The sequence below is a fragment of the Misgurnus anguillicaudatus genome, chromosome 5 (assembly GCF_027580225.2).
Source record: "Misgurnus anguillicaudatus chromosome 5, ASM2758022v2, whole genome shotgun sequence".
NCBI classification, from domain to species: Eukaryota; Metazoa; Chordata; class Actinopteri; order Cypriniformes; family Cobitidae; genus Misgurnus; species Misgurnus anguillicaudatus.
The window spans coordinates 1,602,839-1,627,976 of NC_073341.2; the positions used below are offsets into that span (position 1 = coordinate 1,602,839).

General features: G+C 36.6%; 2 protein-coding genes across 2 annotated transcripts in view; both read left to right on the plus strand.

Moving 5' to 3' along the window:
* The window catches only part of ift122 (intraflagellar transport 122 homolog (Chlamydomonas)), a 171,224-nt gene extending 165,856 nt beyond the window's left edge, over positions 1-5,368 (plus strand). Inside the window, exons 27-29 of the mRNA XM_073867399.1 lie at positions 3,942-4,018; positions 4,638-4,802; positions 4,898-5,368. Coding sequence (XP_073723500.1) covers positions 3,942-4,018; positions 4,638-4,802; positions 4,898-4,984 — 329 coding nt within the window. The 3' untranslated portion in view covers positions 4,985-5,368. The remainder of the gene's footprint in view (positions 1-3,941; positions 4,019-4,637; positions 4,803-4,897) is intronic.
* Positions 5,369-9,170: 3,802 nt separating this feature from the next.
* On the plus strand, positions 9,171-17,276 carry exorh (extra-ocular rhodopsin). Its single transcript, XM_055168109.2, has 5 exons — positions 9,171-10,574; positions 10,891-11,059; positions 11,757-11,922; positions 13,575-13,814; positions 15,750-17,276. The coding sequence occupies exons 1-5, from the start codon at positions 10,214-10,216 to the stop codon at positions 15,876-15,878; spliced, it is 1,065 nt and encodes a 354-aa protein (XP_055024084.2). The 5' UTR covers positions 9,171-10,213; the 3' UTR covers positions 15,879-17,276.
* Positions 17,277-25,138: the final 7,862 nt, after the last annotated feature.

A 25,138-nucleotide genomic window follows, 5' to 3' on the forward strand; every position in this document is an offset into this window, starting at 1 on the left:
AACCTTTGACATTGAGTAAGCCCAATGGTCATAAAACTGTTTCTTCACTAAACTTAAGTGAATAGCCGTGATACTAGCTACATGTACCACCGTCATGACTTGAGGTTGCATGCACAAGTTTGTCATAGCGCCACCTAGTGGTTATTTGTTATTTTCACTTAAAAAAAACGCAACCTTACATTAGGGGTGGGCGGTATGAGCAAAAATTCATATCAAGGTATTTTTCACTCTTCAGCCGGTATAACGGTATTACGGTATGTTGACATATGAGATAAAACATTTTGGAGTCACACTGTAGTAAACCTTAGTTAAATTACGGACAAAATTTTTATTTTTAACCTTATGTTACTAATAAGTGAGGGATTGGAGATAGACATGATTTTTTATGTTTTCCCATTTTTTCCTTTCAAAGCGCCATTGTGTTGATGGGTGGACACATCTTCTTATGCATATTGTCACTAATATGGGAAGTATGAAAATATGGAAATTAGTATGGTCATTTGCTGGTAGGCTATGTGCCTTATTACAATGTTTTACGCTACGTCCAACAACTTAAAAGCTGTGTGCTGTGTATATCTTGTGTCTGTTTGATTTATAAATATACAAAGAACAAGATTTTCTTTTTGTTGTTAATATGAACATCTGATGGGAGATGCCATCTCACTTTAAATTATTATTAATCCCTGAACGCATTAATGAATGCAGTTTATTAATACAAGTTAGTTATATTAATAAATGTATTTATTGCATTTAATTGCATTTAATTTAATTAACCAGCAGATTCACATTGCCAAAAACACTCCACTCATACGTTTTTATGCGTAAATATGCACTATGTATTGTTTAATAGCCTCTCTAATTAAGAAATCTGCATTAAGAAAACGAAATTTACAATTAAAGGCTGTTTTTAATGTGTTTGGTACGTTGCTTGCGTTATCTGCTAAAGCACTCTGAAAGCGCTCTTCATTTAACCGTAACTTCTCAACCATTTGCGCTATCAAAAAAAGGAATGGTTCCTAAAAGAAGATGCTTTGCACTTTTTGGCAAATTATGGGTTATTACGGTAATTTCTTGCTTTCCGTCCTCGAGCGCGTGCAGGGCGCAGTAGAGAGAGCAGATCTGAGTAAAAAGGGAGTAACACCGTTAAACGACTTTGAAGCCGTGAGGTAAAAAGGCCTCCTAAATGTATAACACTGTTGACGCACTGTTAGAGTCTAGGAAATCGACAGCCCGACTGTTTAAGTTGATTTTAAATAAAGCAGTGTTGATTTTGTTCGCTTCTGGGTCCTGTTATGTTTCAGAACCTGGTAATGCTTAGGTAAGCCACGGGCTTGTTTCTCGCCAAACTCGCTGTATACAGATCACAACACCTGAAATATAGGCTTTGGCAGGATTTGCGTGCACTATTATGTGCATCCTCTTAAAAAAAATGATGATTAAAAATGGATTGAAGTGCGATCGGAGCTTTTCGTTTTGTGTTTCTGTGAACAGCGCATCTCGGGAACGGAGGTATGACTTTTAAGACTTGGGTAAACTCCCGCGGGGTCTTAAAAAACATTCATAAAGTTAAATGTAAGTCCTAGGATAAAGATCTGGGCGTTTTAAGGCCATAGATATAACTTTCTGAAGGTTAGTTTTTTGTAACACCACGCGGGAACCCTGAGAAGTGCAAAAATAGAATTTAAAATATGTAACGCCGGTATCAACGATTTTGCAAAATCCATATCATGGCGTGACACAATACCGGTAATTACTATCATACCGGTTTATTGCCCACCCCTACCTTACATCTAAAATCATGAGTCATCATGGATTATGCCTTTCAATGGCTTTGAGTATAATCATTGGTGGATTGCAATTCACTCCCTAGCAACCAATAAGAATACCCTAGCAACCATTTAGCAAGAGCTGTATCTCCCTGTATCAGAACATCGTAGTGACATGGGGTTCGGCTATTTTGACTCATTAACACTATTTTAACATTTTGTGACCCGAGTTTTGCCACTGCAAGCACAACAAACATTTCCTTCAGTGTTCTGTTTGTCAATGTTCTGTGAGAAGAGAGGGAGACATTTTACTGAATGATAGCACCTTTTTTTGCTGATAACTTTGAACACGTGTGTCTTGGTAGCATATTTTTCATAATTTATTTTGTACAATGCAGCAAATCTACACAGGCATGCCCTTTAAGGTCTTAAGGTCCCAAATCGCTTGAACCCCGGTAATTGCTGCTTGCACCTATATTTGTTTGTTGTTTTCTTCACAATGCCCTGAACCTGTCAGGAAGTTTTTCACTTTTCTATCCTTTCAGAAGCTCTGTATCACTTTTGCTTATATAGTATATATAATATATAATCCTGTTTTCTTTTATCAATCCCGTGTCCAGTTGCATAATCTCCTTAGACTAGTTTTATTCATTCATCTATTTTTTTTCTTCAAAACTAATAATAACTTTTTTAAGATAAAATGGTAGATTGGTTTAATTTAATATTAAAAGAAATAGTTGGGCTAATAGACCTAACTAATTGCTAGTTGGTCAGACTAGGGGCCCTATTTTAACGATCTGAAACGCAAGTCCGAAGCGCAAAGCGCAAGTGACTTTGTGGGCGGATCTTGGGCGCTGTTGCTATTTTCCCGGCGGGAGAAATAAGTCTTGCGCCGGGCGCAAATCAATAAGGGGTTGGTCTGAAGTAGGTTCATTATTCATAGGTGTGGTTTGGGCGTAACATCAAATAAACCAATCAGAACGCTATCCAACATTCCCTTTAAACGCAAGGGCGCAAGTTCCATGGCGGGTTGCTATTATTATGACGGATTTGATAGGCGCACGCCAGGAGCGGTTCACAGCCGAGGAGACCCACGTTCTTGTAAGAGCAGTCAAAGACAGAGAAGTTGTTTTGTATGGGGATGGGAGAAACCCGCCCAAATCAGCGTCGGTTAAACAGGCGTGAGAGGAAATAGACGCAATTGTCTCATCAGCTTAATCGTTATTTGCATGATAATTGTTTAACGCTGCCACACAAAATAAATAAAAACTATCACCACAATGCTCACCACAATGATTTCCCTTATCTCATGTATTAATATTTTTTATTGTAACAATTTATGATTTAATGATTTCCCTTATCTTATATTTTTTATTGTAACAATTTATGATTTGCAAAAATAACTGTTGCATCTGTGTAGATTAGATAAGCAAAAAAGGAGCACGCCTCCTTTTTTGCGCTGAACCGCCCAGGGAGCGCAAGTTCATTCCCTAGTTTGCCGACGTGCGTCTGTGGAGGGAAAAACCCGCTGTGCGGCAAAGTCAATTGCGCTGGGTGCAAGATAGGGCCCCTGATTTTAAGACACTGTCTTAACTTAGCAGCTATGTTTATGCAACAGGTTTTATTTAAGTTTTGTAAGATGGCCTTCTTATGGATAATTTTTTAACTCTTGTCTGAGTATTTTTCTATTTTTATTTAACCTTTATTTTTCTAGGAAGGTCCCATTGAGATTAAAGAAATCTCTTCTTCCAGGAAGTCCTGGCCCAGATGGCCTTATTAAAGTTATACATACACACATTATACACAAAACAAATTTCTAAACAAGCAAGACTAAAAAAAAACTTTAATTGTAAATATAACTTAATTAAAAGAGCAACATCACTCATTTTACATCGCAAAATATTTTTAGACACATTCAAAGAATTATTTCTAGAGGAGAAATGGCTTGAAATTCATTCCACAACCAAGGATCACAGTAGGAGAATGCTGATTTTCCATGTTCTGAGTGTACGTCTAGTGTAATGCCAATTGACGATCTGGTGCTGTAGTTCTTTTTACACAATGATTGTGATTTGTGACTACTTATCCAAGTTTGGGGTCTTTAAGCTACTGCTAGTAAAATATAATAACGAAGCAGGTATAAATTGTTAAATGTGTATATGATATGTCTGTCAGAATCTCAGTGCCTGAAGCTGGATGATAGGGTTGAAGACCCTGAGGATGACCCCTTTACTGCCAAACTCAGCTTTGAGGTGAGAAGATTCGCCCTGCTAATGACTAATCTCACTAATGCTACTAATGAAATAAAACCGCATGCTTGCCTTATAGTAATAGTAAGTGACTGACTTTGTAATCTTTCATTAATTTATTATAACAATAGTAGTGTAGTGTAGTGTAGTGTAGTGTAGTGTAGTAGTGTAGAGTCTTTTTTGTCATTGTACACAATACAACAAAATTGGATGCAATCCTAAGGTGAGATGAGTACAAACACAGAAACACAACAACAACATACTACACATTGACAGACATTCACAAGTACTGAACATTATGAATTGTCAGTTTAGTATTGCACATTATGATTTTTGTATAGCATTGCACATTGTGTAAGTTTAGTATTAACCCATAATATAATGCATAAATGATACATGGACTGATATGGGATATGAATGCTGTCAATTATGGACTGGTTTGTTTTTAAGCTTGCTTTTAATTTGCTGCATGCCATCAAACATCTACAGTTTAAGATAAAGAGAGATTATTGTTTGAGAGTTTAGAGAGATAAAGGTAATGTAGAAAAAAATTACTTCCAGCATCATAAACACGACATGTAATTTATACTTCATATTAAGCAAACTTGTTTGTGTGTTACAGCAGGGCGGCAGTGCATTTGTCCCGGTGGTTGTGAGTCGAGCGGTTTTGCGGTCCATGTCCAGACGAGATGTTCTGATCAAGCGTTGGCCCAAACCTCTCAGTTGGCAGTACTATCGTTCGCTGCTTCCTGATGTCAGCATAACTATGTGCCCTTCATGTTTTCAGGTACCACCCTTTATTCATGTGTTCTGCCTGTTTGTTTACTGTCTTTGTAATTCTGTGTTTACTGCATATTTGATTGTATTGTTTTTTTTTTGTAGATTTTCCACAGTGAGGACTATGAGTTGTTGGTTCTTCAGCACAACTGCTGCCCGTACTGCAGGAGACCAATTGACGAATCCAACTAACCCAATAACATTTGTGTTAGCATTTATAGGGGTAGTAAATAAGCCTGACATGCTGAGTGTGCATATCCTAAAGACAATTACTTTATGTGTGTTTATCTGCTGGTCGATAGTAAGTTCTGAGATATATTAAGTCGCTAGAAATCCTTACGTAAATGACAGCTCAGTCTAATAGGATAGACCAGATCAGAATGCTCAGCCGGCTAAAGGAGATTAAAGAGTTTTTGCGTGTGTGGGCATACATGCTCTTTAATAATTTTAATTAGAGATAAGAGGTACAGGTAGTTAGTTTGGTTATTTGTTTGTGAGCACTACATATACATGTACATCAAAAAATGCCTTAAATTGTAGTTTAGTTTTTAATAAAGGTGACGTGTTTTGCTTAAATCATTTAGTGGATTCATTTCAGTGCTTCAAATTTCCAAGAAGATAATGTGGGTGGTTCTTGTTGAAGCCAAACTGGCTTGTCATGATACTAGGATACTATTCACTATTTTTCCAAGATGCGAATCTGCCCCTAGTGAACTGTGTTTGTCTGAAGGGAGGATGCTCAAGACTGCCGGTTCACAGCTTAATACCTTTTTGTTAGGCATTACTGTGTTACCCAAGTAATCAGATTGCATGGGTTCTGTTACAATAAAAAGGCAAGGCAAGGCATTTCTAAGATGCTCAGACAGAATTAGATCATTGAATCTCAACAGCATTTGTGATTTATTATTAATTTTAACATTTCTTAAAGCATTTCTTTTAAGTTTTCCAGAGTTTTGGTTTAAGGAAAACAATTTGGTTTGGTCTTCTTAAAATACTTTTCGCCGATGCTGCCACCGCATACAAACATTGCAAACATTGTAGACCATGGGTCTTCAACCGGGGGTCCGCGACGGAACTGCAGGGGGTCTTCCAAATGATGTTTGACCACAAGCTACTTTTTGCTAAAAACGTAAAATATATGTACAAAAAACGTTACATGTCCCCTTTAAGTTGTGCATGTGCATGGCCGCAAAGGCACGCGTTCAGTTTAGCAAGCGGACCAAAATAAAATATCTGAAGATTATAAATGTACACTCAGGAAGCAGCAGTAGCGACAGAAAAGGCATCATAAAACAGGTAAATCTTATAGGCATGTGTGTCTTTCTTTCAGAAAGGTATTTTAGAATCAGTGCGACATTGTCTCATCTAAGTTATATTTCTGAACTTGGACGCCCTGCTGAAAAAAACAGCATGGACCAGAATGGGAATTATGCTGGTCTATGCTGGTTTAGCTGGTGGTCACCAGCATACCAGCACCAAAACACAACATAGGCTGGTATGACCAGCATGGGATGCTGGTGGTAATGCTGGTTTAGCTGGTGCTAATGCTGGTTTGATGCTGGTTTAGCTGGTGCTAATGCTGCTGGTCATGCTGGTTTGATGCTGGTTTAGCTGGTGTTCACTAGCAAACCAGCACCAAAACACAACATATGCTAGTCTTGCTGGTATGCTGTTTTTTTCAGCAGGGCGGCTGTTTCACGCGGTTCAGATTTAAAGCGCTAACTCAACAGGCAAATGACACCACGTCTGCATTATAAACTTTGACAAAACTATCGCTCGCATTTAAAAATGTATGAAACGCGCACAATGATGGTGCTTTGTGCAAGATTCATAGTCAGGTTGAAATCTGCCTTTCAAAAAGTTGCCCCAAAGAGATGTGCGCTGACTCAATTCATGTTTTCTCCTGAGTCTGATATGAAACTATGCAGAAAATAAACCTGCGTTACTCAAACTCGTGACAATGACGATACACGAGAAAGGCAACAAACCTCTGAATTTTAAAGTAGCACAACCTCTATCCCCACCAGAATAGAGAGTCTTTGTGCCATTCACCATGATCAGTCATCTTTATAAACTGAAAGCCCAGGTTCAGGTAAATTTACAGTAAAATGAAAATCTATTACACTGCAAATACCTTAAAATAATATTATATTATATTATGATTATTATTATTTTATTTATATAAAAACTAAATCTACTTTAACAAAAAAATTATGCATGTACAACAACAGCATAATAGTGCCAATGTACTGTCTTAATATAGTATGGCTGTGTGACAATATGGTTTGTTTCTATTTATAAAATAAGTCCTTGATTCTGATTGGTCAATAGTTGTACTTTACTTCACTTTGCGTTGTGCCTAATACGAAAAGGCAGGCTCTCGTACCTTACTGATTACTTAAATATCAGTTTTACACATTTAGCATCAGGGGGTCCCTGCGCCATGCCTCTCTCATCTAAGGGGTCCCCGACCCAAAAAACGTTGAAGACCCCTGTTGTAGACTTTAAAGTGAAAAAACATTTTCAGAGCTGTCTCTGTAAGTTCATTGTCCAGTATGTACTCGGCTCTTCCTCTGCTTTTGGGAATGTGAACTGCTGGTGATTGGAGAAAAAATATTTGTCCAGTTAATTCTTATAAATATAGCTTTGCTGCTGGTGTGGTTAAACATAGAAATACATAAACATGTAAATTTGTGAATATGTGATTCAGCATGGTGACATTATTTGTCTATTAGGGGTCAAGCCACAATGTATTCTTGTTATTATTCTTCTTCCTCTGCCATTGCGGTCTATGGCAGCCCATAGAATCATATGTAGGAAAATTATGAAATTTGGCATTTCAAAAAGTTTCCACAGCAAATTTGGAGTGACACCATATGTTTTTGCTTATAACTTCTGACCCCTAAGTCCTAGAAACAAAATCCGAACTTTTGGCTCATGACGATTCAATTGCACCACATGATGTCATTTTCAGTAAACCAATCTGTTGTTTACCGCGTCAACAGCAACATATTAAACCCCTTAACTGGCGCAAATCACTTTTGATTAGGAGGGTGAAAGTGCGATTTACACCTTCAAATTAATTTATTAGAAGCTTAATCTTGGGACACTTTAGGGTTTTTGACATTGTTATAGCAGTTTATATTTATTTAATAAATATAAATAATGCAATAACATATTAATTTTAGAAATAAAATTATAAAAATATAAATGTTTCACAAACATAATAATGTAAACATGAAGCCATATGTCTCAAGTAGTTGTGATCCAAATTTCAAGTTAAAATAATGAAGTTTGTGTCAAACTTTTAGGGGTTTTACCAACAATGGCCACTAGGTGTCAACAGTTTGCTGCATACTTTTGTCACAATTTCATAAATTACTGTCACTGCATTATTATTAATGCAAAAAGTGTTTGAAATGTGAAAACTACATTCTTAGAGCTTTCAAATGACACATAGTTTGTCAGCATTTTTGAAGATTTATAATAGTATATAGTGTTATGAATAAATAAAACTCAATATGCATTCCTATGGAGGGAGGTCATGTAACAAAAACTGTCACTACATTATTTTTTATCATCAGATGACCTTGAAAAATGAAAACTACATTGCGAGAGATTTCCAGTGATCTATAGTTTGTTGTGATTCTTTAGGTTTAGAGTAGGGTTTTGGTTTTACAAATATGTAAAAACAAAATTAGCTGACCTGTGGGCCCATGACCTTTTAGAAACTGACTCTCACTATGTCATAATTTTCCCCAAATGGTGATAAAATATGAAACTACACTCTTTTTTTAACGATATATGTTTGTCAAGACTGTTTAAGTTTAGAACAGGGTAGTGCAATACAAATGGAAAAACAAATTGGGCCCACCTGTTGACTTGTGGCATTTTAGAAAATGTCTCTCACTATGTCATTCCTTTACCAAAATGGTGATGATAAATGAAAACTACACTCTTAGAGCTTTGAAACAATAAGTTGCATTCACATGCAAGACACTGAAGTAAATGTAGGCATACCAGTGGCGGGATAGTGACATTTTGCAGCATCTAAATGTTTTGAAGCACACTCTTTTCATAAATGAATCAATTACTTTCCCTACATAATTTATTTTATAAAACACTGTTGAAATATGTGTTCTAGAGGCTAAGACCTTTCCAGTGATACATAGTTTGTTGTAATAGATAAAAATTTACGTGCAAAAGTAAACTCAGGTGTCCCACTTAAGGGACAGTGCCAGGTAAGGGGTTTTAATATATTTCAAATGTTTAGCTCTGAAAAAAAATGATAGTGATGTAGTACTATGCAATAAGTAACAATAAAGTAAATAACAAAATACACAATATGTTCTGATGATTTTATAAAGGTTTAGTGATGATAGGGCTTTTTTCAAATTAAATTTGTATTACCCCTTGTTGTTGGCTTGTGGTCGTTACACTCATAACAGTCATAAGCCTGAAAGTTTCAGGCTCTTTGTAGCCGTTGTGACAGACCTTAACAGCACAAATACTCCTAGCGCCTCCCCTCTTCGCCATCATCAGTAATGCTGTCTAGCTTAAAACAAATACTAAATACAGAGCATCCTATAGTAACTTGTTGTAATGGTACCTTCCATGAATAAGTAAGAAAAAGACTGAGGTCTTCTCTGTGCTGTATGTGTCTGTAGTTTTTAAAGGGGTTGAGGTTGAGACAGTTGCTTTGTTGGTAGCACTGTTGCCTCACAGCAAAATGTCCCTGTTACCCCTGAACCAGAATGTCTTCCTGTGTAGAGTTTGCAAGTTCTTCCTGTGTCAGAAAGTTTCTAGTTTCCTCCCATAGTCCACATGCAGAATTGAGGCAGCTGTTTTGCCCTTTCCACCAACTTATGTGTAGATTAACTGGTTCTCATCATGAAGCCATAGATGCTTGAATGGCACAAAAATGTACACAGCAATACTTTTAATCCTGTAATGCATTACATCATCATTTCAGACTTACATGTAGAATGAACATTTTCCACCACAACATGTTTACATCATAAATAATACCATTTCTATTTAGAATACAAAATGTGAACAAACAGTTGAACATGAACACACACTTTAGTGTATATGCTTCTTTTGCAATGTAACAAACTATAGGTGTTTATATGTATATTTGCTCTCTATCGTTGCTATTGCCCTCAAGCCTCCTAACCATGAATGATTATCAAAACACTTTCTGACCTCAATCTGTGTGTAACTCCATTCCTGAAAATTGCTGCACCTCACTGTAATCTCTTCTCTGCAGTTTATCTGGGCAGGTGGGGGCATATAAAATAGACCAACCTGGATCGCGTCTTTTCATGGACTTCTTTTGCTTTCTTGAACGGAGGTGTGAAAACTTATAAATGGTCTGTTAGCAGATTTCTATTTTAATTTTGACTGACTGGTGAACCAATCATGAATGGGACAGAAGGTCCAAACTTTTATGTGCCAATGTCCAACAAGACTGGTTTAGTCCGCAGTCCGTTTGAGGAGCCACAGTACTACCTAGCAGAGCCGTGGAAGTACTCTCTCTTGGCTGCATACATGCTCTTTCTTAGTATCACTTCATTTCCTGTTAACTTCCTGACACTTTATGTCACTGTTCAGCACAAAAAACTCCGCACACCTCTTAACTACATACTGCTCAATCTCGCTGTGGCCGATTTGTTTATGGTGGTGGGAGGTTTTACTGTGACCCTCTACACTGCCTTGCATGGATATTTTGTCCTGGGAGTGACAGGATGTAACATTGAGGGCTTCTTCGCCACCCTGGGTGGTAAGTACACTGATGTGGGAAAAACTTTTCAAGTCAGTCTTTGCTGATTTTTCTTGATGTTTTAAAGCCTAGTTGGCCAAAACCTTTACTGTAAACTCTTCAACAATAAGAAAAATGAAAAACACCTTTTCTATTACTGTACCTGTGCAATATTGGAACTGTAACAATGTTAGTTTCTTTAGTTTTCTCCATATATGTCTGGGATTGGTGTATATTGCTTCCCAAAAACATGGATACATTTGTCACATTATGATCTAAAATTGCACTGTATAATAGCTCTATAAATGAAATGATGGACAATTGATGTATTTCTTAGGTGAGATAGCGCTGTGGTCTCTAGTAGTTCTGGCTATTGAGAGATATATTGTGGTGTGTAAGCCAATGACAACGTTCCGATTTATGGAGAAACATGCCATCATGGGTGTAGGCTTCACCTGGGTCATGGCTCTCACCTGTGCTGTGCCGCCTCTGTTGGGGTGGTCCAGGTAAGAGTGTCATTTTAATGAAGATTATTGATTATCTGTATATTATGAAATAAAGCATTAAAACTGTGTTTAGGTTTTACCCTTACAATAGAGCCCTACACTCTTAAAACAACTAGATGTGTTGTCCTTAACTAGACACAAGAGCTGTGTCCCAATTCAAGGGCTGCGACCTCCTAAGGACGTATTGTAAGACCGGTTGCGTCATAGCAGCGCGACTTGAGGCGAGTAAGGCCGTCCCAATTCAAAGGATGCTTAGAATGAAGCCTTAAAATGCGTCCTTATTTCTCTGCGCTGTTAAGGATGGAACGAATGGATCCTTAACAGCCGAGGCTATCCCAAAATTCATTGCGCGCCTGCAACGGCTGCATATGACGACTGGATATTCTAAAATTAACAAAACCTTTATTACATAAAAATGTGTATTTAGCAGAAAACATTTTTCTTGTCACTGTTTTAGTAAGTTCTCCTCCGAAGGTTAGACCGTCTCATTTCAGTTCTCTTCGCGGACTTCTGAGGCTGCTACCTTGAAAGACAGAGTGCTTGCCTTTTAAGTTCGCATGCTTAGAAGGTCGCAGCCCTTGAATTCGGACACAGCTAAGATGTGATATTTTAACACATTAGTTTTAAGAGTGTATGAATGTCACCTGCAAAAAAGTAAAACTGTGGAAAAGACTAAAAGACATATGTGTGTGCACAGGTATATCCCAGAAGGTATGCAATGTTCTTGTGGAATAGATTACTACACACCAAAACCTGAGTTCAACAACACTTCATTTGTCATCTATATGTTCATCCTTCATTTCTCCATTCCACTTTTTATCATCTTCTTCTGCTACAGTCGTCTTATCTGCACCGTTCGTGCGGTACGGACACACACACACACACACACACACACACACACGAGTTAATGTGTAAATTGATTATTTTAAATTTGTGCAAATGAATTTATTTTTTTCTTTTATTCAATGAGGATGTGTCCCAGACATAATTATATGCATGTTTCCAGAGATGGGCACTTATGCAAAGAATATGCAAATTTAAATATTATACTGTACACTCTCCTTTAGATTGCTATTGTCACCCTGTTAAAACATAACTAAAATCTAGCACCGCATTTATTTTTTTTGTATGCATATGTGATTTTTTTCTTAATTTGAGAGGGAGAGAGAAAACGAGCATGAACGATTTTAATATGCAGAATTTCTCTGTATTTTAATATTCCTTAAGGAAAGCTATGGTTTATTCAAAGTAAAACTACTAGAGATGCTGTGCTTTTCTGAAAGTCTTAAAAAACATAGCAACATATCTAGTGACACTTTGAATAAACCTTACACTACTCCGCCAGAGCGCCATTGACTCGTAAAGTGTTCAAAAGAGCATTTCCAATGAGCGGCTATTATCTGTAAATCGTTTGGCTCCTTATTTGTTTTAAATGTTATCTTTTTTTTACCGTTTGGATATATCAACATAAACACAGTACATGTTTTTTACATGTAGGCTATTTTTGTATCAATATGTAGACCGACAAGTTCAACTATGATGAGTATTGCCTCCTAGTATTCTGGTTTTCCATATCATTGAGCATGAACTGTTCCCAACATTAATAATAATGGTAACACTTTACAATAAGGTTCATTAGTTAATATTAGTTAATGTATTAACTAACATGAACAAACCATGAGAAATACATTTGTTACAGTATTTATTAATCTTTGTTAATGTTAGTTAATATAAATAAAGCTTTATTTACTTGTTCATGTTAGTTCACAGTGCATTAACTAACATTAACAAAATTTTAATAAAAGTATTAGTAATTGTTGAAACTAACATTAACAAAGATGAATAAATGCTGTATAAGTGCAGTTCATTATTAATTCATGTTAATTAATGTAGTTAACTAATGTTAACTAATGAACCTTATTGTAAAGTGTTACCATAATAATATATAATTTGTAAGTAGGATTTGCGTATGATAATTTTTTTTCAAAGAGTCATAAAAGGATTTGAGACTCGACTTGGACTCATGACAAAAAACTCCAGACTTGACTCAGTCTTCAGGGATAAAGACTTTTGACTTTTGACTCGGACTCCAGCTGAAAGACAATTATGATTGCTAAGGCCATTTTCATGCACAGCAGAACATTATAGCATGACCTTAAGTTCCATATTGCTTTATAAATGTTTTTATGTAATAAAAAAATATGAAAGGCATACTAAAATATTATTAGACAAATGTATTAACTGGCACTATAGGATATAGTTTCTGACATGTACCATAAAGGTTCATAAATTGCCTCCATGTGCACAAATAGCTACTATAGTTTTATATTGTGTATTTTAGCATAATTTAACCGCTTTATCAACCAATCTGCATTCAAGACCAGAACTGCTTTGTTATACATTTCATTTTATTCTATAAATGTTTCATTTGTTATTTTTTGTTTGGAAACCCTAAATATGGCTAAATCTAGTAGTAAGTAAATGTACTGTATCTACATTATTTGTATTTTCTTAGGCTGCGGCTCAACAGCAAGAATCGGAGACGACCCAAAGGGCAGAGCGGGAAGTGACCCGCATGGTGGTTGTCATGGTGATTGCATTCTTAGTCTGTTGGGTACCATATGCCACTGTGGCCTGGTATATATTCGCTAATCAAGGTGCAGAATTTGGCCCCGTCTTTATGACAATTCCAGCGTTCTTCGCTAAGAGTGCCGCACTCTACAACCCTGTCATCTACATTATACTCAACAGACAGGTGAGACACAGGCAAACATTTTTTTTAGAAAATTAAAGCAATACCACATAAACATTTTATTGAATTATGGATTCAGGTATAAGCATGACAGGTATGCTTTATGCAACATTGTACATATTTTAATATGGCCATTACAGCAAGATTGTGAGTGTGATTTGTTTTTAAATGATAATAGAAGGTTCTCCATCTGAGTTTTGGTTCTTTGCCACTGTCACTTTTGGCTTGCTCGCGGGAGACTGCTGACATATGGGTTGGGGTAATAACAGATTTCTGTCATTTACAGTTTTTACCAATTGCCCACACACGTTTTCAAAACAAAGTCTCCTCCCTTCAAAACTCCACACACAACTCTCAAAACTGCACACACAAAACGCAAAATAGCTAACAACTCTTTCAAAATGCAACACTGCATTCAAAATGCCACAAACACATGTCAGAATGAAGCATTTGCATCAAATGGCAAACACTTCTTTCATAATAATTCATTTTTGGATATACCATGTAAACACTGTTGTTCAAAATCTAAAGCTCTTTGGTCTTTCATAGGCTTATATCTACATTTCAATACAATGTTCTACAGTGAAAGTAATCTGTTGAGAGGAGTAACAAGTACACCGAAAACACCAATGCAATGTAGAAACAGAAAATATTTATAAGGCCAAATATTACTGTTGTATACATTAGCATACAGCAAAACTATAAACATGTAAACCAAAAGTATATTCTTTACAGTAGAATACAGTAAATTGTGTGGGGTCCAGGATCTGGCAGGGGGGGTGGGGTGCAGATTGCCAAAACAGGTAATCTGACATTTGACCTATTTATAGGCCTATCTATACTACTGTAAAGTAAAGGGGATCGCACACCGGCCGCGCCGCTCAGCGCTGCGCACCGCCGCGCCGTTCTAAAAAAATGTAACACATTGTTTTCCGCGCCGCCCAGCTGTGACTCAGGAAGTTGTTCAAATCCCTTTCGTGCCACAGAGCGCCACTCACATAGTTTAACATTAAATAACATCATATTTTCTCCAACATCATTAATGATTAACATTGGCTGCTAACGTATATTTTACATTTTGAATTAGACGCTATCTTACGAAGCTCGCGCTATTTAAAGTGCACTTCCGGTTTACAATACCTCCGAGTTCTCCTAGGCGCGACGCGGCGCTGAGCTGCGCGGCCGGTGTGCGATCCCCTTAAAGCAGTGATTGGTTAGTGATCAGTAAAGCAATTAGTGTTTGCACATGTGAGGAGTGTGTGAATTGGTTAAAAAGTGTATCATTTTGATTGGTTGTGTTTGGAAAAGGAAAGCAAGTTACTTCCTCATAGATATTTGTGTTTAAGGTAGAGAATTGTGTGTAGTGTTTTGAAAAAAGTGTTTTATGCAATTGAAAACTGAGTCAAAGGCTGAGAAATAGCTTATGGTTTTGAAGATTTGGCATGTAGTTTTGCACTTTGAGTGAGAGCTTTCAAAAATCGTGTGACACGAAAAGATTTTGTGTGTAAGCAATCGTAAAAAACTGTAAAAACTGTTTATCTGAAGTGTTCTTTCAAGTCTTAATGCTGTTTGTAAATTATTAACCACTCAGAAAAACTTTAAAAGTGACATAAACACTTCGCAAGTGTCAATCAAATCAATCAACAATATGTTTGCAATCTTGTTTCTAATGCACATGAAAGCAGATTTACAGAAATACATTGCAATATTTTAAGCTTTAAGAAAATGATGGTTTAATATATTTTCCCTTTACACAATCAAGCAAATAAAGGCAACTATGGCAAGGAAAGAAAAAAAACCAAGCTTGCTTAATGGCAAAATTAAAAACAAATTGCTAAACATTGTGTCAGAAATAAACGTTTGTTTTTAGGTTACATTTCTACCATATGATGAGTTTCAAATATTTTAATAGACAGATGTGTGTTTGCCCATGTACAGTTTAGGAACTGCATGCTTACCACAGTCTGCTGTGGTAGGAACCCTTTCGGTGAAGAGGAGACCAGCGCAGCTGTCTCCAGTAAGACTCAATCATCAGTGGTCTCATCCAGTCAAGTGGCTCCTGCCTGACCAACAGAAACCCCAACTTCGCAGTCCAACTGTGACAAACCACCCAGAGATTTGGGCATAAAATGTCTCTCTAAATACACCTGGCTACAATTTATTTCTGAAGTCGTTTTCTTTCATATTTGGTTGATCTTTACACTTTTAGAAATAAAGGTACAAAAGCTGTCACGGGACAGCACCCTTTCAAAAAGTACACCCTTTTACCCAAAGAGTGCATGTTAGTAGCTCATGGGTATATATTGGTAGTTCAAAGATCTAAAAGGCACATATTTGTACCTAAGTGGTACATATTAGTACATTTTTAAAGGGTACTGCCCCAGTGCCAGCTTTGTACCTTTATTTTATTTTGACTGTAGAGTTTGGCCAATCAATTTCCTGTAGAACTGCTGTATGTCTTGTACTCCATGCGACTGTGCTATATTTGATCACATGAGACACACCATGAGGTAAATCAGTTAAGGTACTACTGAACCTTTTTCTTGGAGTTAAATGTATTTTATTTGTTTAGCCTTTACAGTATCACATTTTGTAATACTGCAGGGGCCTCATTTATAATGCGTGCTTACACACAGATTTGATCGTAAAGTTTGCGTATGCAAAAATCCACAGCAAAGTCCATATTTATAAAAATTGTCTTTGACGTGGAAAAGTGCTTAGCGCCACGTCAGGGTCTGGGCAGACGTACGCACTTTTGCTTTTCTGATTGCTGCAGGTTTTTGGAAATATAAGCCAATCTTGCTGCTCGAAATTTGGTTTAAACATTGAGAAGTGCTATTTTATAGGTCTGTGACATCAATTACGCATTGTTTAAAGGCGGAGATCTGAAACTGCTCAGCTGCGCACAAGTTCAAGTTCATTTGCGATTTATAGATTTGAAAGGGGTACGCGCGTTTTCTGCGCGTATGTTCGGTTTATGAATCACACGTAGCCTACGCATTTTTGTTAAATGATCGTAAGATTAAATTTAGGATGGTTTTTACGCAGCGTTTTATAAATGAGGCCCCAGATGTTATAGATGTACACATAGCTGCTACCATTTGATTTTGCAGAGATTCAGTCAATACAGTTGTTTCTTTCTAACAATTATTGATGTATTGAAATGAGAAGTTATTAGGATGTGAGTGCAGTAGACATGAAACCACAAGATACACCCATTCTGCCCAAACCTGTAATGTTAACAGGTTCACTTTTTATAGATGTCAGTAAATGTTATCAGTAGAGGAGTTATGATTATGTAAATGTATAAAAGCTCGAATTTTCATGTCATTTCATATTTTATCAACATCATGAGTGGATTTGTAGATTATAGGGTATAGATGAATACAACCCTAATTCTAACCCTAATAATAAAAGTTGAGACGCTATGTAAAATGTAATTAAAAACCGAATGCTATGATTGGAGATTTGAACCCATTTGTTATTCACAACAGAACACAGAAAACACTTCAAATGTTTTAACTGAGGAAATGTATCATTTCAAGATTTTTTTATTTTTATCTGATGGCCGCAACATGTCTCAAAACTGGGAAAACAAAAATCTGGAAGCAGCTGGAGGAACATTTTGAAATGAATTAGCAAGATATCAGTAACATGACTGTGTACTGTATAAAAAGATGATAGAGAGGCAAATTGTCTCAGAAGTAAAGATGTATAGAACAGTGGTTCCCCAAACTTGGGGCCTCATTTATAAAGCATGCGTACGCACAGATTTGATCGTAAAGTGTGCGTAGGCAAGAAGTAAAGATGTATAGAACAGTGGTTCCCAAACTTGGGGCCTCATTTATAAAGCGTGCGTACGCACAGATTTGATCGTAAAGTGTGCGTAGGCAAGAAGTAAAGATGTATAGAACAATAGTTCCCAAACTTGGGGCCTCATTTATAAAGCGTGCGTACGCACAGATTTGATTGTAAAGTGTGCGTAGGCAAGAAGTAAAGATGTATAGAACAGTGGTTCCCAAACTTGGGGCCTCATTTATAAAGCGTGCGTACGCACAGATTTGATCGTAAAGTGTGCGTAGGCAAGAAGTAAAGATGTATAGAACAATAGTTCCCAAACTTGGGGCCTCATTTATAAAGCGTGCGTACGCACAGATTTGATCGTAAAGTGTGCGTAGGCAAGAAGTAAAGATGTATAGAACAGTGGTTCCCAAACTTGGGGCCTCATTTCTAAAGCATGCGTACGCACAGATTTGATCGAAAAGTGTGCATAGGCAAAAATCCACGGCAAAGTCCATTTTTATAAAAACCGTCTTTGACGTGGAAAAGTGCTTAGCGCCACGTCAGGTTCTGAGCAGATGTACACACTTTTGCTTGTCTGATTGCTGCAGGTTTTTGGAAAGATAAGCCATTCTTGCTGTTTGAAATTGGGTTTAAACATTCCCTTACGAAAAAGAAGTTTATTCAAGTGTGCTTAAAGTGTACTTCTTTTAAACTTAAAATAAGAAAGTATACCTTCAGTTTACTTTTTATGTAGTTCGGAAACACTTTACAATAAGGTTCATTAGTTAACATTAGTTAACTACATTAATTAACATGAACTAATAATGAACTGCACTTATACAGCATTTATTCATCTTTGTTAATGTTAATTTCAACAATTACTAATACTTTTATTAAAATTTTGTTAATGTTAGTTAATGCACTGTGAACTAACATGAACAAGCAAATAAAGCTTTATTTATATTAACTAACGTTAACAAAGATTAATAAATACTCTAACAAATGTATTGCTCATGGTTTGTTCATGTTAGTTAATACATTAACTAATATTAACTAATGAACCTTATTGTAAAGTGTTACCTGTACTTCTCTAAAGTGTACTTTAGTACAATTTAAGTATATTTCTGAGAAGTACCTAAAGTATACTTGACCTATACTGACCGAAATGTCTAAGTATATTTGGCCTATACTTGTTTACTGACATATACTTAAAAGTATAAAGTAAAAATGCAACAACGAAAGCTACATCAGGAAAGCTGCAAAAAGCCATATGATTAGCCCTGGTGAAAAATAAATACTTTATTGTATTTCAAGTATATTTAACTTTGCAATAGTACATTACAAATATACTTAGAAAGAAATGTACCATCTTTGAATATATTGAAAGTATGCTTACAACATATTTGCTTACAATTAAACTTTTAACATATTTCAAAATAATTATAATTTAGTATATTTTCTAACTTTTCTAACTTAAAGTATACTTAAAAGTATACTTTAAAATAAGTTCAAATTAGTATACTTTGACACAGGGGTGGGGGGCCCTGGTCCTGGAGGGCCGCTGTCCTGCAGAGTTTGGTTCCAACCCTAATTAAACACACCTGAAAAATCTAATGAAAGTCTTCAGGATCACTTGGAAATGACATGCAGGTGTGTTTGATTAGGGTTGGAACTAAACTCTGCAGGACAGTGGCCCTCCAGGACCCAGGGTTCCCCACTCCTGCTTTAACAGATAAAGTATAACTAAAATAAACTTTAAAAGTTGCACAGAACTTTAACTCCAAGTATATATATATTTTAAAGTTATCATTATAATAATGCACTGACAGCATATAAAATACATTATTTAGCATCATTTAGAAACAGTAGATTTTAAGTAAATTTTGAAAGTATATGTAGTGTACAAATGTATATTTTCTTTATGGAGAATCTTTAGTGTTAGTAAACTATTAGGTTATTAATTTTGTGCTGCAGGTATACTTGCAAGTATTCTTTTACTAAACTGTAAAAAATACTTTGCTACCTTAAATTTTTTTGTTGAATCAACTCAGATTTACAAGTCATTTCAACTTACTGTTATTTATCTTGACTAGAGATCAGTTGTTATAACTACAGGTGAGTTGTTATAACTTATAAAATTAAGTTGACTCAACTATATTTTATAAGTTGTGACAACTCATCTTTGTTGACATGACTTGTAAATCTGAGTTGATTTAACAAAAAATTTTAAGGCAGCAAGGTATTTTTTACAGTGTAACCTTTTAGTTAACTAGTGTACTCATACTGAAAGTGAACATGCAAGTGTTCTGTTAGTGTACTCTTAGTAAACTAGTAAGTTACTAATTGTGTGCTGCAGGTATACTTGCAAGTATTCTTTTACTATACTTTTAGTTAACTAGTAGTTTACTACTCAACTTTAAGTGAACTTAACATCATGCTATAAATATATATATATTGCACTTAAAGTACAATACAATGTTCCTGTGTATTAATTTTTATACTTGACATATACCTTTTAATTGTACTTTCAATTTGAAGCTAAATCTTTCGTATGCTATCAGTGAGCTAATCAAACAAAAATAATAAATAAAAAAAATTATAAATATATTATTTATATATTATATACTCACTTTCAACATTTGATATGTTATCTATATTCTATTGTGAATAAAATATAAGTTTATGAGATTTGTAAATTATTATATCATTTTTTAATCACAATTTCTACAGTGTCCCAACATTTTCTGATTTGAGGTTGTATATATATATCTATATATATGGCTGAATCCCCTGAATATTAACTTTCGTTCTGGACTCCATTTCCCATAATCCTGCATACCTGGACTGATTACTCTGCCACCTGAAACTCATTGGACAGCCTATATAAACTCTCTGGAAACATTCAGTCAGTGTCTTGATTTGTACTGGTTGTCATTGCTGCCTGCCTGCATATCTATCTGTATTTATTGATCTTTATCTGTTTTACCCGGTTTATGAGTATGTTTGTTGACTGACCTGACCCTTTTGCCTGTTTCATGACTTCGAGATTTGAAGTGCCCTACATTGCTGTGTTTGCTGTTGTTTGACCTTGCCTGTTGGAATATGAGTGAGTTTAATAAAAACCTGCAGATGGATCCTCATTGTATACTGCTTGTGTAACAAAGCACTTTGACACTAAGTAACCTACTAGTTTACTAAGAGTACACTAACTAAGAGTACACTACTAGTTTACTAAGAGTACACACACTTGCATGTACACTTTCAGTATATGGCTAGTAAACTACTAGTTAACTAAAAGTATATTAAAAGAACACTTGGAAGTATACCTGCATCACACAATAAGTAACCTACTAGTTTACTAAGAGTACACTAACAGAACACTTGCATGTACACTTGAAGTATAGGTCTAGAAAACTACTAGTATACTCATGAGTTCACTTGCAGTACAAATGAAGAACTAATTGTGCACTAGTTGTACACTTAAAGTTGACTACTTTTACACTTATAGTACACTTAGAAGTATACTTTTATATACTAAAAGTGGGCCAATTTAGTCCCAAGCGGTATTCAAGCAGTACACTTACAAGTTTACTTCTAGAACATAAATGTTAGTACACTTAATACATAAAGTATACTTAAAACTATACTCCAACATTACTTAAGTGTACTTAATAAAATTAACTTGAAGTGTACTTATTTTTCGTAAGGGTTGACAAGCACTCTTTTATATGTCTGACATTAATTACGCATCGTTTAAAGGTGGAGATCTGAAACTGCTTGGCTGCACACACAAGTTCAAGTTCATTTGCGATTTATAGATTTGAAAGGAGTACGCACGTTTTCTGCACGTATGTTCGGTTTATAAATCACACGTACGCATTTTTGTTAAATGATCGTACGATCAAATGAAGGATGGTTTTTACGCAGCATTTTATAAATGAGGCCCCTGGTCCTCGAAGTTCCCCTCCCAGAAAGTTTAAGGCTATGTTTACACGTGGGCGGCTATTTTCATAAACGGACATTTCAACCTCTCCGGTTTTAAGAATAATATCGTGCACACATATCAGTTTTCAGAAAAGCGTTTATTTACACGTACCCATGCATATATGCCGTCAAGAGAAGCTCAAGCCCACATAAGCCAATAACCGGCAGTGCTGGTGGTGAGTGACGCGAACTGGTTCTTCATGTTCGAGGGAGGAGTTGTTGCAGTAGGTGATCAATGACGTCAAAGAGAACGAGTTGAGGAATCACGCGTAGAGGTCTAATTTCGAATCGCTCTCGCGGTACTTTGACATAGTCCGTCTGTCGGTTCTTGCAGCGCCGCATGAAGTCAAACACGCGTAAAATTGCTCCTCGACATAATGGAGCAGCTGTATTTGCAAATACAAACACACGAAACGAGTTTGCACGAACATAAATATGATCTTGGAAGCGTTCAGAGTAGCAGTCACATGTAAACATAAGTCGCACTTTTGATGTAGGTGCGAGCTCTGGTGCATACTCTGTGACGTTGCCTGCTTTAACATCCATTTGTCTCAGTTTACATGCAACCGTGCAACCGATGATTTTCAAGATCTCCACTCTGACCGGAGTTTTTAGAAACAATCGGTTTCAGAGGCGAGTTCTCCGTTTGCGTGTAAACGAGGGGCACAAATGAAGGTAAAATGTCTCAGTTTTTAAAAATAACCATGTACGTGTAAACAGAGCCTAAGATGTCTCCTAATTTAACACACCTGATTCAACTCATCAGCTTGTTAGGGAGACATGTTTACCATTTTAGAAGGAGGCTGATAAGTTGAATCAGGTGTTTTAAATGAGACATCTAAAACTTTCTGGGAGGGGGGCCTCGAGGACAGGATAGGGAAGCACTGGTATAGAGGATCACCAATCTGTCAACACCTTCATCTTAATATTTTGGAACAATTTCAGAATGTTCCTCAACATCAAATTGAAAAGACTTTGAATAGCTTATCATCTGCAGGGCATATCATCGAAAGATTTAGAAAATAGAGAAGTTTCTTCGGTAACAAGGGCAAAACTGATTTGTTCAGGCCCTCATGTTACAATGCATTAAAAAAAAAACGATTCTGTAATTGAAATCACTGCATGGGCTCAGAAACACCTTCAGAAATCCTTGTCTCACCGTGCCATCAACAAGCTTTACCTTGTGAAATAGCCATTTAAAAGCTCTACCTTATTTAAGCTCTACCTTGGTAAATAGCTCATTTAAAATGGGTTAGTGCCTATGGAATGGTCAGTTTGCACATCTGGAAAGGCACAAACAATACTGGTTATAGAGCAACATACTTTCATCCATATGATGTCTTTTTAGGCAAGGCTTTCCCTTATGAAAAAGAAGCATACTTCAAGTTAATTTTATTAAAGGTATAGCGTAAGATTTTCGTTTTCCGGGAGGATCACCTCTATTATTGGTCATCCAAGATGTCAATCATTATGATTATTGGCCCTATCTTGCACCCAGCGCAATTGACTTTGTCAGTGACGCATGTTTCATTTCGTATTTTGCACCGGCGCACAGCGGGTTTTTCCCTCCACAGACGCACGTCGGCAAACTAGGGAATGAACTTGCGCTCCCTGGGCGGTTCAGCGCAAAAAAGGAGCCGTGTTCCGGCGCAAACCATCTCTTATGCTATTTTGCAGTTTCAAAAAACAATTGCGCTACTAACCCCAAAAAAACGAGTCTAAAGTCAGTCAGTGGCGCATTGCGCGTGGTTCATTATGCTATTTTAAGGGCGCATGCTTCACCATAATGTATAGCGTGCACAACGCGCACACACTTTGCTTATCTAATCTACACAGATGCAACAGTTATTTTTTCAAATCATAAATTGTTACAATAAAAAATATTAACACATGAGATAAGAGAAATCATAGTGGTGAGCATTAATGGTGATAGTTTTTATTTATTGTGTGGCTGCATTAAAATACTCATGCAAATAACGATTAAAATGTTTTCATAAGTTTTGTTGTGTGGCTGTATTACATTTATTTTATGTAAATAAATAATAATTAAAATGTATTCATAAGAAACCTTAATGTATATGAACTTGATTTCTAAGTGTACTTTGGGGTTGGACTGCGTTTCTTGGCTTTCAGCGGTGAGGGAGGCAGCGATGTCCTCTGCTGGCGTCAGGTCCTGTGTAGAGGCAGATCCACCTCCCGTTTCACGGCTTCCCCAATTTATGCTGGCAAGCTTGGGATTCCCCCGTCTCCTGACATCATTGTATTGCTTGGCGCAGACAATTGTGGCTATTTCCTCTCACGCTGATTTGGGCGGGTTTCTCCCATCCTCATACAAAACAACTTCTCTGTCTTTGGCTGCTCTTACAAGAATGTCGGCTGTGTTTCTACTGGTAAGGTACATTTTGTCATGCTATTTGGAGAAATCCATTTAAAATCACCGCTAGTAAAAGCTGTGTAAGCTATTGTAGTGGGTTTGCCTCTTTAATAATAGCTGGCGTAGCTCTTTAAAAGAGCAGACAGATTGCACCAGGTGCGTGGTTGCGTACGTCAGGTAATCACGTAGCTATATAGGCACAGGTGAGTTTGCTTTCTTCGTGCCATTGTACTGATGTGACCTGTTGCTGTAGGTCTTGTAACTCCTTCACTCCTAGGTAAAGGTAGGTTTGGTTAAATTGGAGGGTATTGACGGGAGGGAATTATACATTTAGAATACGGGTGTTTGTGGGGAAGTTTATTTAATTCACAGGTGTGATTAATGTGCTTGTTTGGTGTTATTTAAGATTAGTTGGGTATATCCAGGCATCCGCTGTGAGTATGTGAGTGTTATACACGCAAAAGGTAATTTTATTTTTCTCTACCCTTCTGGTGTGATTATAAATAGGAGAGGAGTGGGGAGGAAGAAGAAAAGCAAACGAATGTATGTCTAATGTTTTTCAGAGTGCCAGTTGCTGCTTTGCTGCGGTTAAATCAGCGTTCCTCTTTGAGAAGCGGGTTTTCAGTGTACGCTCGTGGTTGTATCGAGCGCCCGCAAGTTCATTGAACATTGTTAATGCCTGTACGGTGCCCATGTTGGAGCCACTCTAAACCCGTCACTTGATTTCGGGATTGCATGGTGTTCGCCACCTCGCCGGCGCAACTTTATGTATGGTTAATTTACTTTAGTTATTTAGTAATCTGGTATTTGGGTTGCTTCCTGCATATTGACATCGCTCACTTACAGAGTAGATTAACGGTGATGCAACGATGCTTTTCATTTATTTGCTGATCGTGTTTTGTTGTGTGTGTGAGTTTAACTGAAATTTTGTGTTTGTTTTGGTTCTTTATTTTATTTTCGGTTTTGTTGTAATTATCAGCTATTATCATTTCGTTTGTTTGTTTGTTTGTTTGTTTATTAATTGATTTAGTCATTTCGATTATTTCGGGGTTTGTTATATTTCTTTTTGTCTTCTCTTGTATGGATACTGCTAACGGAGCAGATCAAGTGTAATCTTTTTGACCTGTGTTTATTTTCTCATTGTATTTGTCCTGTGTTTACCAGAGATGTTCACAAGTCTGAGCTC